The sequence below is a fragment of the Protopterus annectens genome, chromosome 6.part0 (assembly GCF_019279795.1).
Source record: "Protopterus annectens isolate FY-2018-M chromosome 6.part0, PAN1.0, whole genome shotgun sequence".
Lineage (NCBI taxonomy): Eukaryota > Metazoa > Chordata > Ceratodontiformes > Protopteridae > Protopterus > Protopterus annectens.
The window spans coordinates 1,203,763,482-1,203,778,255 of NC_056737.1; the positions used below are offsets into that span (position 1 = coordinate 1,203,763,482).

At 39.9% G+C, this 14,774-nt stretch overlaps 1 protein-coding gene across 3 annotated transcripts in view; it reads left to right on the forward strand.

The window, feature by feature from the left end:
* SLC38A11 (solute carrier family 38 member 11) overlaps window positions 1-14,774 on the forward strand; it is a 564,244-nt gene that overhangs the window by 240,276 nt on the left and 309,194 nt on the right. For all 3 annotated transcript variants that reach the window (XM_044074824.1, XM_044074825.1, XM_044074826.1), the window contains one exon: window positions 5,183-5,248. In XM_044074824.1, the coding sequence (XP_043930759.1) occupies window positions 5,183-5,248 (66 nt within the window). The remainder of the gene's footprint in view (window positions 1-5,182; window positions 5,249-14,774) is intronic.

Here is a 14,774-nt window from a genome sequence, read left to right on the forward strand (position 1 = left end):
CTTTAATTGACAAAACAACAGAACAGTGACCTGGCGAGTACAAAATCAAGTTGAATTCACTAAGCGCTTTCACCCGTTCATAAACATGGGCATCATCAGAGTCTCTGACTCTAATGATGCCCATGTTTATGAACGGGTGAAAGCGCTTAGTGAATTCAACTTGATTTTGTACTCGCCAGGTCACTGTTCTGTTGTTTTGTCAATTAAAGCTTCTTACTATCATGGATTATTTCTTTGAGCTCCAGCCCCCACCAGAGCCCTTGCAAACAAATGTCCAGCATGGTCACCCTCAAAGATAGTGATGGACATCATCCTTGTCAACCCATTACATGCCCAAGCTGCTAATCAAACTCCAGTCAGCTGTGCCACAGTCTGGACTTTATCTTTCTATGCCATAGAACTGGCCACATTTTAGTTATGATAGTCACTAAGGAATGTGCATATTTTTAATTACTGTTTAGGAAAAGGCCATGATGAAATGCTCTGTGTCCAGAACATAAGCAGCATTTGCTGCATTCTTAAACATATATATGCCTATTTAGAAAACATAAGTGTACTGTTTTGATTCTGGTAGAGAACCAATAAAATCAGACTGAACCACATTTCTAGGGCTCCTTCCTAGACAAATGCACTAATTTAGTTTTATCTTTGCTAGATTATGAGCTTCTTACATGATTGAGATACAGACATCAAGAACAACACCTTAAGAGTGAAGCTCATGAGGTGAACCTTGATGTCCGTGTTGAGAACACATAACAAGCAGGGCTATGACTGGAGACCTAATTATAATTTTGTATAATGCATGGAACTAAATCAGATGCTATGTACTATGAAAGTCAGAAAAAAGTGTAAGAGCGCTAAGTGTTTTTATGACTTTGAAAACTGTAAAAACACTTAGCACTGACATACGGAGGGAAGCCACCACAGGAAAAGCAATGAGCTTTAAAACATGTTCAAAACTTAATTTAGCTACAAAGAAAGGTTCATATATGTGCACTAAGTTAATGACCACGGGGGCCTTTTTAAGCCTAGCTGTGCATGTAAATCACTGACAAGTTCTGGTACCTTTGGTAGTGTAAGCAGGGGCTTGGGAGATAAAACATTTACAGATTGACTGTGTCCATGAGAGACATAGGTGCTAAACTAGAGAGTGAATTTCTGGTTCCCCATCCAGTTGTCCAAGCTGCACTTTAATTGGGTTAGGGAGGAATTCTACTTCACATGAACAAGGAGCCTGTTTCTGAAAAGGGGTAGTCTCTGTGATACATACCTATTTTTACAGCAGGTCCTATTAATATCACAGGCAAGGTTTAAGCCTTTAGAATGTGCATTTTTTGTGCTGTTTGTTTTGATAAGCTGGAGGTCCATCACAGCAGGGTCCAAAGATGCCTTGTATGCCAGGCACAGGTCTCACCTCCGCAGCCTGTAGGAAACAGGATATAGGGATAATGCTTTGAGTTGATCTGCATAGCACATGTTATTTACACCTTGTATTCTTTTAGTGAAGAACCTCTGTGGATGTTCTAGTTTTGGATATGGCTGGTTAGGTACATTCCAAAGGTGATATTGTACTCAATGACAGGTCTAATGAGTGATGAATACAGTGAAATATCCTCCTTAGACCTAGATGCTATACCTTTGTTTATAAGTTGCATAGTGCAGAATAATTTTCTCAGTACAGTAGCCACATGATGGTCAAAGGTTAGATTACTGTTTATGTATGTCCCCATGTCCCTGACTTCTGGGTCCACTCTTAGGAGTGTGTGTTGTCAATATGGCAGTCACCAGCAGTGACTGACTTCTCAAAGGAAACTGTTATGCATTTCTTAGCAGTTAGCTTTAGTCCATGGCTCTGACACTATCTGTCTCTGTCAACCTTTCCCTGGAGAACATTTGTGTCAGTGGAGGATCCAAGGAATGATCTTAATTTGCGATCATCTGGAAATTTGGCCATTCAGAAGCCCTTGACATTGGCCTTGATTTCAGAGTAGATGCTTAAAAGTATTGGTCCTAGGACCAGTTCCTGCAGGACTGTACTGGTGACTGGTCTGTTTGTAGAGGTGGATTCCCAAATTCTAACTTGATAGGTCCTGTATGTGAAACAGGTGGCTATCCACCAGGTGACATATGGGTTTATACAGAACTTCAATGTGATGAGTGATGGTCCCACCACTGCCAACCAATATGTGATGCATGATGATCCCACCACTGCCACCAATATGTGATGCATGATGATCCCACCACTGCCACCAATATGTGACAGCCTCATGCTGGGCCAGTGATCAAGGAGCCTGAATCCTCACCATTGACACTGTAGAGAGACTTGCACTTGAATACAAATAGATACAATTAGTATTCCCAGAAGTAGACCTTTCTGTATCAAGCACAATTTCCCTTAAGAGCACGCAGGAAAACACTCAGTCCTGGTTCTGGATTCCTCTAAATATGTCTCCCTCTAGGTCCTCAATAAGACTTTCTACTGGTACAGCTGTAGGGTTAGGCCCTCAGCCAAGTGTCCAAGCCAAGACCTCCAGCACCCTCTCTGTAAGTCCAGTGCTTGGTGCCCCTGCTCCAAATAGCTGACAGACATTCACTGAGAGATTTGATTTTTCACACACACACACACACACACACACACACACACACACACACACACACACACACACACACACACACACACACACACACACCTGGGGAAGGATGACACAGATTTACATGCTGTGCCACCTCTGCCCAAAGTATAAGGTTGTTATCACTGCCACCAGACATTCCACAATCAGCTGGTCTGTTTGTAGAGGTGGACTCCCCAATTCTAACTTGATAGGTCCTGTATGTGAACCAGATGGCTATCCACCAGGTGATGTATGGGTTTATACAGAACTTCAATGTGATGAGCGATGGTCCCACCACTACCAACTAATATGTGATGTATGATGATCCCACCAGTGCCACCAATTTGTGACACCCTCGTGCTAGGCCAGTAATCAAGGAGCCTGAATCCTCACCATTGACACTGGAGAGGGACTTGCACTTGAATACAAATGGATACAATTAGTATTCTCAGAAGTAGACCTTTCTGCATCAAGCACAATTTTCCTTAAGGGCACATAGGAAAACACCCATTCCTCCTTCTGGATTCCTCTATATATGTCTCCCTCCAGGTCTTAAATAGGAGTCTCTACTGGTACAACTGTAGGGTTAGGCCCTCAGCCAAGTGTCGAAGAATTTTCCACAGAAAAGCACAAACATTTTAACCACACACAAGGCAAGGTTGGAGCTGTAGTTCACTTCTGGGGAATCTACTAATTGTTATATGTATTTTTAACTGTTTTTATATTTTTATACATTTTGCTTTAATTTATTAATTGGTGTTTGTCATGTGACAATGCAAGTTATTTATATATATATATATATATATATATATATATATATATATATATATATATATATATATATGTGCCCATTTGAATGTTGGCTTTTATCTGATGAAGTTATATATTTTATATGACGAAAGCACTTATGTTTCTTTTATTTTGTGGTGCAATAAACTGTTGGTGAACTATAGCTCCAACCTTGCCTTGTGTGTGGTTAAAGCATTTCCTTATTGTAATGTGTGACTAAGTAAGGTTCCCACTTGTACAGTAGATGTCTTTCTGATTTCTAAAAGTAGAGCAGGTTGATGATGGTCCAGCTTTATTTGAAGAAATCATTAAAATAAAGCAATAGTATGTTGAAACCACAAATGAATACACAAATCTAAACATTGCGTGTACGGACGAAATAAAAGTAATCTTAGAAAGCTTGACTGCTTAAGCAAAACAGTATCAAGCTCTGTCTGGAACTAAATGTCAAAAAATGCATTATTGTATCCTTTGGGAAGTCATCTACATTGACAATATTCCCATAAGAGTTGATCCAGTTCAGGATTTGGAAACTTATGTGGACAGTGACCTAACTTTTGACCAACATGTGTCTATCATTAAAAGAAAGTCCTTCTATATTGCACAGCTTATAAACAGAGGGATTGCATCTAGATCTATGTATGTCATTGTTACCCTTTACTCAGCCCTTATTAGGCCAGTAATATCCCCTTTGGCATGTATTTGCCCAGGCACATGCAACAACTGGAATGTCCACAGAGATACCTTACTAAAAGGATACAAGGCCTAAACAACATATCTTACTCCGACTGATTCAAAGCCCTGTCACTATACTTGGTATCCTACAGACTGCTAAGAGGTGACCTGTGCCTGGCATACAAGGTGTCCTCTGACCCATTACTGATGGATTTACTGCACATCAAAAAGCTAAATGGCATCAGAAATACTTGGTTTAGGGAACTAAACCTCTTCTGCAACATCAATAATACAGTTTGGAGGGCCAGGTGTATTTTGCAGGGGATACCACTGCTATGGAACCAATTGTCCAGTCACATAAAACCAAGTTCATCTCTATCTATTTTCAAGTGCAACTTAGATCTGTTAATGGGAAAATGGACAGATGCAGCTCTTAAATGCTTTACCCCGTGCATGGGTTCCCTCAAATTACCTATGGTATGATCACAGTTATTCTCATTAGGGGTAATATATACAATTATCTACCATGGGATGGGTAAGACCACTCTATAACCAAATAGGATAGGTTATTTGAAAACAAAAAGGGAAACTGGCTAGGCTTAAAATGACCCATATGTGCAGTTAGCATAGAACTTACATATAAACCTATGAATCTATGAAGAGTGAAAAGGTGCCTGATATATAGAATAAAATCTTAAATACATAATTCTATAAAACTATGAAAATACAGAAAAATATCAAATATAACAATGGGCATATCTCCAAACAGCAAGGAATAATTTCTGGAAGACTGTCACATTATCTTAATTTGTTTGGATCAAATAAGTTACTAAAAAAATGCGAACCATATTGTTAGTGAGGCTCTAGGAGGAAAGCAGGAAATGCAAGGCCAGCAAGAAAAGATGAATCAGAGACTAAAATCTTCAGAGGATATGTTCTCCGCACCAGTGATGTGATAACTGTGCACGTGCCCTTTTGTATCAGTGCCATGCATGTTATCTTTTAGAATCATGTAAAAATCAAGAAATAATCAATAACTCTATGTACTGATGATGTTTTGATGTTTTAACTGTGCATTTTCATGTGTATATATCTTTTTCTTTTAGCTATGGTAAGCTACAACATAATTGCAGGAGATACTTTAACAAAAGTCTTTCAAAGAATTCCTGGAGGTAAGTTGATGTAAAACTATATTTTGATTTCTTACATTTTTATTCCTTCAGTTTGTTTGCTGAATTCCATTGTTGAAATATATCAGGTATAAGGGAAAAAAACTGAAGAAATAATGCTGTTTCAGGGCAGACAAATACACTTTCAGTGGTAGAATTGATGAACATAAGGAAGGTCATCTAATTGCACAATACGTGCTGAACCAGGTATACTTCCTGAAGATAATCAATCAGCTTACATCTCCTTGTCTTAAGGCTTATATTTGACAGTATATTTAGTCTTTATTTCTCACTTTCCTTACTGTTATGCAACAGTGGAGCTAGCAAACAAGTTTGGTGACCATGACGGAAATGTGGAGGGCTTCTGTTCAACATATCAGGTGCAAGGGAAAGTAAAGCAGCTTTTTTCAATCAGTGCAGAACTGTGTAAGTCAGTTTTTTGTCAATCAGTTATGACTGATCAGTGTTACATCAATCTGCAGGTCTTGATCATTCATAGTTAAAGCAAACATAAATCAATCAAACTGTGCTCCAAAACCTGTACGTGCTATGAATGGAACGACCACACTCCCAAAGCAGCTAAATATAACAGTAAAACAGATAGTAGTTGCATATATAATACATTGAAACTGATTCAGAAATTAGGTTTTTAAGCAATAAATGGCTCCATAAGCTGCATGTCTCGTGTTTTAGTATATGTAGTGCCACTTTATTTTTTCCTGTGCTGTATACTTTTAAGAGCTAATATCAGTTCAAAACGTGTGCACCTACTAAGCACTTGTTATATATACCTGTTACTTGGTTCTTCAACATTCACCTCATCATTATTGCAGAACTGGGTAGGGGGTTACACATGGCACAATTAGACACACGTAGGGCATGTATATGCTAGATACACCACTGTGTTACGTTACTGTGTTCGGCATGTTGTTGGGTGGCTGTATTATCCCCCAGCCTGGTTATATACACTACTTAACCTTCTCCATGATTCTAAACTTATTTTACAGCAAAGTGTTCATATTTTATAAATCAAGGAAATTATTAGCCTACATTAAGCATGATCTCATCACACTACCTGTATTATTTTAAAGATAACCTACCAGGCACATTGACAGAAATATATTATGTCTTACAAACTGGAGTCATAGTTGTATTTTTAAATTTAGTCAAAACATGCACCACATGACCTCTTGATGTACATCTCTTGTAGAAGAAATCAGGCCTGAATATAACCTACTTGACTTAATTTCATCTACATTGCTAAACAGAATCAGCATTCTTCCCTGGATGAGTATTACTTCAAGGTGCAATCATAAAGTTTTGGTAATTACTTTCTCCACCTTCTATGGAACTTGTGGTTCCTATCTAATTAGCATTCTCATGTACCTGAGCTTACTCCTGAGTAAAGCATAATTTCAGTAACAGGGCAAATGGGATACATTATCACATAAACAAAATATTGAAGGGGCAGGTATCTATCTCAGATATTACCTCTTCTCTGCAACAGACTCCCCATTCATGTAAAACAGAGGTCCTCCATAAGCCTACTCAAATGCAGTTTGGACAATAGATGGCTCTAGGGCCATTAGCATACTAACCTCCTATGATCCTGTGTGAGCAGGATGATTTAACTACCCTTGTAATATTTTAACTTAAAAATGTATATAACTGAAATGCCACATCTGCAATAAAATATAATGGAAATCTATAGAAATAAGATATATATTGTAAACAAACGTGCTGCAGCACACATGTCAAAAGACAATATGCAACTGAAGAAAATATATGTCCATGAACAACAGTACAATGTTAATTGTAGCACCTGACAGGAGCAATTAATAGATAAAATAAAATGAAAAGCATTATAAATATTTCCATTTCATGTAGTATTCTTAATAATATATGAGAGATACCAACTCCACACTAGCACAATATGCCATGTCCGTAAAAAGCAAACTAGAATAGTGGGTGTAGATGTTAATACAACACTACACAGACAATTCAGAAATGCTGTCACAAGCATATTTTGTTCAATAATGCCAGGCTTTATATTCCTATTTTGCTTAGTGGATGATTCCCAGGTGTGTTACCAATACAGACTGCTGTGGCATCAGTGATACAGTGCTGGACTTATGTACTGTGACAGTCATGTAGCACTTGTTTTAGACACACAAATATACACACACGCACACACACATACATGCACGCACACACGCACACACTCACACACGCGCGCTCACGCACACATGCACACACACACAAGTGCGCGCACACAGACGCACGACTGGGTAGACAACCTGAATGCTTCCATCCATAAATCTACTTTCTAGATTTGAACATCATACACACACAAATTGTGTATGTTGCTATTTGGATGTTCCTTTCACTGTTTGAAGTATATCTGTCATCAACTAATTCAGATCAAGATTCAGAGATTCAGTATTAGATCTCCAGCCTATTACGGCTAAAAATGTCCTTCCTATTTAAAATATTAAGTGTACTTCAGAATCCTGGTTAGTGTCATAATGCGGTCCTTAGAAAACAAACTACAAACAGTTGTGCTGTAATAGTCTGCACTCATTTTGTGTGAATAAACAAAAACTCTGGAGTCCATAGACTATTTTAGAACTAGCATGTGTTTGCTATGAAGTTCAAAAGGTCAACAGCATAGAAATAATTTTGAAAATGCTGCCTTCAGAAATCAGAATAAAAGCAAATGCAGTCTGCATATGAAGTGCTTGAAAGTAAAACACTATCATTAACTCTTGTAAGCACAAACCAACCCTCTCTTTTAGCTTGCTAAATTCTGCCAGACTCTGCTTTGTCCTGGTTTTCTATTTTCAGTCTGTTTATTTGCATTCAGAGATGATAATGTATATTATTGAGTTATTTTCTCCTGCTACAGCACGCGCTTCATTATATAGTAGAGAAATGTTTGCCAAATCGGTGTCCCTGGAGTTTTCCTTGTGCAGATACAAATTGCTGACTACTTAAATCTGATATAACAGGTTTCTGGATTCTAGTAACAATATAAAGGAGGGACAGACTACTCTTACATTAGATGTTTCGTTCATTACATCTGTCCCAGTGGTAAAGTCCATAAGTATTAAGTGTGCACAAAGTAAGTAACAGATAATTTTCCATTCCATATGGCTTTTACATGTGTAGCATTATCACAAACCTTATGGCTGTTACATTTTTAGCATTATTACAAACCTTATGGCTGTTAAACGTGTAGCATTTTCACAAACCTTATGGCTGTTACACATGTAGCATTATTACAAACCTTATGGCTGTTAAACGTGTAGCATTATCACAAACCTTATGGCTGTTACACATGTAGCATTATCACAAACCTTATGACTGTTACACATGTAGCATTATCACAAACCTTATGGCTGTTACACGTGTAGATTATCACAAACCTTATGGCTGTTACACGTGTAGCATTATCACAAACCTTATGGCTGTTACACGTGTAGATTATCACAAACCTTACGGCTGTTACACATGTAGCATTATCACAAACCTTATGGCTGTTACACTTGTAGCATTATCACAAACCTTATGGCTGTTACACGTGTAGATTATCACAAACCTTATGGCTGTTACACATGTAGCATTATCACAAACCTTATGGCTGTTACACGTGTAGCATTATCACAAATCTTATGGCTGTTACACGTGTAGCATTATCACAAACCTTATGGCTGTTACATGTGTAGCATTATCACAAACCTTATGGCTGTTACATGTGTAGCATTATCACAAACCTTATGGCTTTTACAAGTGTAGTATTATAACAAACCTTATAGTTGTTACACGTGTAGCATTATCACAAACATTATAGCTGCTACATGTGTAGCATTATCACAAACCTTATAGCTGTTACATGTGTACTATTATCACAAACCTTTGGCACTTCTAGCAGAGGTTTAGAGTTCCCCAGTTTGTTGACATGTCTACAATACCCCCATAAAGTATTTTTCCTTGGCTGATACTTCTGAGTTTGAAAAATGTAAACTTCTGCCTGCCTACAGACTATCACATTCCTGTTCACTGGCCTGCTTCCAGACTATCACACTGCTCTCCTCTGGCCTGCTTACATACTATCACATTCCTGTCCACTGGCCTGCTTACAGACTGTCACACTCCTGTCCACTGGCCTGCTTACAGACTATCACACTGATCTCCGCTGGCCTTCTTACAAGCTATCACACTCCTGTCCACTGGCCTGCCTACAGGCTATCACACTGCTCTCCGCTGGCCTGCTTACAGACTATCACACTCCTGTCCACTGGCCTGCTTACATACTATCACATTCCTGTCCACTGGCCTGCTTACAGACTGTCACACTCCTGTCCACTGGCCTGCTTACAGACTATCACACTGATCTCCGCTGGCCTTCTTACAAACTATCACACTCCTGTCCACTGGCCTGCCTACAGGCTATCACACTGCTCTCCGCTGGCCTGCTTACAGACTGTCACACTACTGTCCACTGGCCTGCTTACAGGCTATCACACTGCTCTCCGCTGGCCTGCTTACAGACTATCACACTCCTGTCCACTGGCCTGCTTACAGACTATCACACTCCTGTCCACTGGCCTGCTTACAGGCTATCACACTGATATCACACTCCTGTCCACTGGCCTGCCTACAGGCTATCACACTGCTCTCCGCTGGCCTGCTTACAGACTATCACACTCCTGTCCACTGGCCTGCTTACAGACTATCACACTCCTGTCCACTGGCCGGCTTACAGCCTGTCACACTCCTGTCCACTGGCCTGCTTACAGACTATCACACTGATCTCCACTGGCCTTCTTACAAACGATCACACTGCTCTCCACTGGCCTGCTTACAGACTATCACACTGCTCTCCACTGGCCTGCTTACAGACTATCACGCTCCTGTCCACTGGCCTGCTTACAGGCTATCACACTCCTCTCCACTGGCCTGCCTACAGACTATCACACTCCTGTCCACTGACCTGCTTACAGACTATCACACTCCTGTCCACTGGCCTGCTTACAGACTGTCACACTACTGTCCACTGGCCTGCTTACAGGCTATCACACTCCTGTCCACTGGCCTGCTTACAGACTGTCACACTACTGTCCACTGGCCTGCTTACAGACTATCACACTCTTGTCCGCTGCTGCAGGCACCACAGTTAGTAGCAGAAAGTGGAAGAGATGATAAAAGTGATGAAAGGAAGTGTGAAGGGGAGACAATACAATCAATGACCAGTACTGGGCAGCGGCCTGCAGTCTGACCACTGGTACATATACAGGAAATGAGATAGATGATGTGTAGTATTGTCTCACGAGGAAAACTCTATCGGAGAGTCTGAAGTTGGCTGTACACTAAATAGTGGGTTGATTAGTTTTCCCAGTTTACATAACTGAGAAATTGTTAAAAATCTGTTAAAATTTATTAATTTAAGTAATTACACTGTTTGAATGCCAACAAGGAAGAAATTTGGAGAAAGTAAAAGAAAATCAATCTGAAAAAGACAAGTAAAGAAACAATTCTGTTTTTGAAAACCTTGTAGCTATTCAGCAAAAATTGTTTCAAGTTTCATCTTTATTACAGACGATGGCTCCCTGTAATTTAAAGGAAACATTAAATCTGATAAACTCAGATGTGTTTAAAACAAGTGAGGCAAAGGAGGAAAATATAAAATCAAATTACATTAAATCTGATAAACTCAGATGTGTTTAAAACAAGTGAGGCAAAGGAGGAAAATATAAAATCAAATGACAAAGTCAGAAAAAATAAAAGACGCATTAAGTATATATTTAGCTGAGATCGTTTGTACCGAGCTGAACTGAGGTGGGCTACTAGCCACAACCCTGAGCTGAGATATCAGATGAATAGAGGCTTCTGAGCTTCCAAAAAAATATGTTGCCTGTTTTTTTTTTTTTTTTTTGCTTATTTATACCATTTACTGCACTTTTTTATTGTCTGCCACCTTTTATACTGTATTTATATACTGTGTACTAAACTACACTGTTGTACTGCATTTGTCTGCATTACTGTGTCTGTTAAAGCAAATTTTATTACTGTTTTCACTGTTTGCAAAGCTGTTTTGCTATTTTCACTGTCTGTTAAGTATTTACTGGAAATTTTCACTGTTTTTAATCTATCTGCTCTGCTTGTTCTGTTTTTTTTTTTTTTTCCGGCCAAGCAGTGTTTAAGTAACTGATCTATTAGCTGTTTAAAACATTCTTTAGAGCCTCCTTGCTGATTTTCTACTATTTTAAAAAAATTTCGTGTCTCACTGCTATTTTCCTGCTGTCTTAAACATTCTCTAGTGTTTCCCACTGAAACTAGGGTAGCTAGTTGCTGTAGCAGTGTCCAGATACAGGCTTGCTGCTTCTGACTTTGTTTGTAGTGGTTTTTTGTTCTGAGCAGTTTTCTAGACCATTTGGGATTGGAAAGGGCCTATCTGCACTTTAGTGAGAGGACTGTGTTGATTAGATCCTGTCTGGTAAAGGGAGGTCACTCTAGGGCTTGGAATAGGCATTCTCATTGGTCCTTTTCAATCTTTTTAAAGCTTTTTTCAAGTTTTTAGCTTCTGTTGTTTAGGCCCTGCTTTTAAGCAGGTTTCTGCTTGTTTGCGCATTGCACAGCACCATGTACTACCTCGCAATTGTGCACCAAGCCAGACAGTTAAATTCAACAATGGTTCTCTTAGATACTACTGTAGCACACGAGTGTAGCCCTCATCCTTAGTGCTTTCACAATCAAAGAAATGCGGCCAGTGAGCTGTAACCTATTAACCACCACCAAAAAAAAAACAGCAGGCAGAAATATCCAGCCACTGAGCTCCTCAGTGAATGATTCTTAAAAGCCACCCCTACTGACAACAGTCTTCAACCTAGCATTATGGACAGTTGGCCTACCCTTGTTTCTCCTGGCATCCTTGTTGACTTGGGTCCCTTTAGGCAGTGTAGCAATTGCATCATGTACACTGACAACCCTATACTAATAACTCACTCTAGTATAGAGTGTGAGAGATGTATCTATACCAAGAATCTTGAATCCATGCTCTCTCACACTCAAAACAGTAACACGGAAGAGGTTGTCAACTCACCCACCACTACATATGCACATAATACCATTACTCATACACACAGCACAGTATGCATCAAACAAAAAAAATCTACATATGTGGAGGTTCTCTCGATAAACTTACCTAAACAACAGAGACCTCCAAAACACAAGACTGTTACAACTAACACAGTCACCACAGCACTCACGACACATGGCAACGCCAGTGTCTCACCCACAACGCCCGTAAGATGAAACACTCAAATACCAACTTTTCTTGTCATTGGAGACTCAATAGTGAGACCCACAGATGTCCCACTCACTAGGTTGGACAAGGAGAAAGTCACAGTCAGCTGCCTGTCTGGTGTCAGGATTCGTCAGATCACACAAGCACTCAGGTCTCTCAGCCACAAGTACCATTATGACTCTGTCATAGTTCATGTCGGAGTGAACAGCCTGAGGTATACCTCACTGGACTATATGAAGAGAGACATGATTGAGCTGTCTGTGCATGTTCCAGGCAGGTATATCTCTAGCCTTGAGCATCATATTGCCCTCACCTTGAATGATGCCACAGTATAAACAAAAAATTTATTTCAATAATTGGCTTATTTTTTGATTTCATTCAAAGGGGATCCAGTTTGTGTCAGCCTGGGAAGCCATGGTCTACAAACCTCTGTGGTTTGCCAGAGATGGTTTGCACCTGACACCTCTAGTCTTTTGGCTACTGGCAAAGGCTCTTGCCTCCCCCAAAGTGCCTTTTTAGGCAATGTCTTGAAAACAACATTACTGACATGAAATTAACCAACCCGAACAAAATAAGGGCCATGCTACTAAATGCTAGGAGCCTAAATGAAAATCTGCACTCCCTGGAAGCTCTTCTATCACTAGAAGATAGAGATGTCTGTGCAGTCACAGAAACCTGATTCAAAACCTCAGAGAGTACCCCAGCCTTGCAAGGCTACAATGCTTTCCACACCTTTAGAGCATAAAATGTATTTATTTTATTTATTTATTTTTTATTTAATTTAACATTTGTTTACCGGGAAAGTCCGACTTGGAATGATGCCAATTTTCAGTGGAGGCCCATGGAGAAACACTCTACAGGCATGTCTTTGTAATGTGGGAGGAAAATGGAGGACCCAGAGAAAACCCACATGAACACAGGGAGGACATTCAGACTCCACACAGAAGGCACTCCAGCTGAGAATTGAACCCAAGAACTTTGCTGTGAAGTGACAATGGTAACCCTGCACCATTGCTCCCATGAATGTGTGAAAACCAAAGGAGGTGGTGTTTCTATCTATATTAGAGATAAATTCACCTCCCATCTAGTTAGACTGGACAACTCCTGAAATTAGTCCAAGTCAAGGTTATGGTGGGTAAGACCCCCATTCATGTCATAGCCAGTTATAGATCCCCCTCCATGGGTCACAATGCCCATGAAGCCTACTTGACCAAACTGAAGGCAAGCCAAATTGTACTGAGCACTCTTGTTATGGGGGATTTCAATTATACCACTGTCAAATGGGAAACCTATGCTAGCCCCAACTCACTAGTTCAAAAGTTCCTTGACTTTGTTAATTCAAATGCTCTGAAACAAATTGTTCATACCCTGACAAGAGAAATAAACATTCTAGATCTGGTCCTCACTAACATGTCAAATGGATGCAGAGCTGCAACTGTCGGACAGTCATAACTTCAATCTGGCCACAAAACAGTGACCTTCAAGCTGGCACTAACATCATAACTCACAAAGGGTAAAATCAGACTATAGAACTTCAACAAGGCAAAATATACCATCCTAGGAAAAATTATAAATGCATTCCAAGCCCAATCCCAAGCTGGAAGTGGTTAACTATGCTGAAGCTTACACTAAAGCCCTCTATAAACTTGGTTGTACCAGAAAGAATCAAAGCTAAAGCCCCAAGTAAAAACAAGCTGCCATGGTGGACATCCAGCATCAACACACTTTACAATAAATGCAAAAAGTTGCTGTCCAAGAAAACAAAGGCAAGGCCCCCAACAATGGAAAAGTACCCTCCTCAGTCTCAACAGGCAAAAAAGACAACTTGTGAAATCCTCTAAGGGCTCCTTTGAGAGAAACTTAGCAAGTACATAAGGCATTTTACAGCGACATACGTAACCTAAAGGGGTAGGACCCAAGCATGTGCAGAACTAGTGAGCAATGGTATCACACACACTGATCCCACAGAGACAGCTAACTCGCTAGTGGATAGGTTTGGTGAAAATTTCACTACCTTATCCCCTCCTAACTTATCACAAATCTTCCCCCAAACTTCCCTTCCACCCTACATATCTAAAGAGCAGGTCCTCAAAGCTTTGTCCAAGACAAAAAACACAGCCTCTATGGGACCAGACAACATCACAGGCTGTCTTCTAATCAGGCTAAAATATGAACTAGCATCACCATTAAGTACCCTTTTTAATCATAGCCTTACCACAGTCT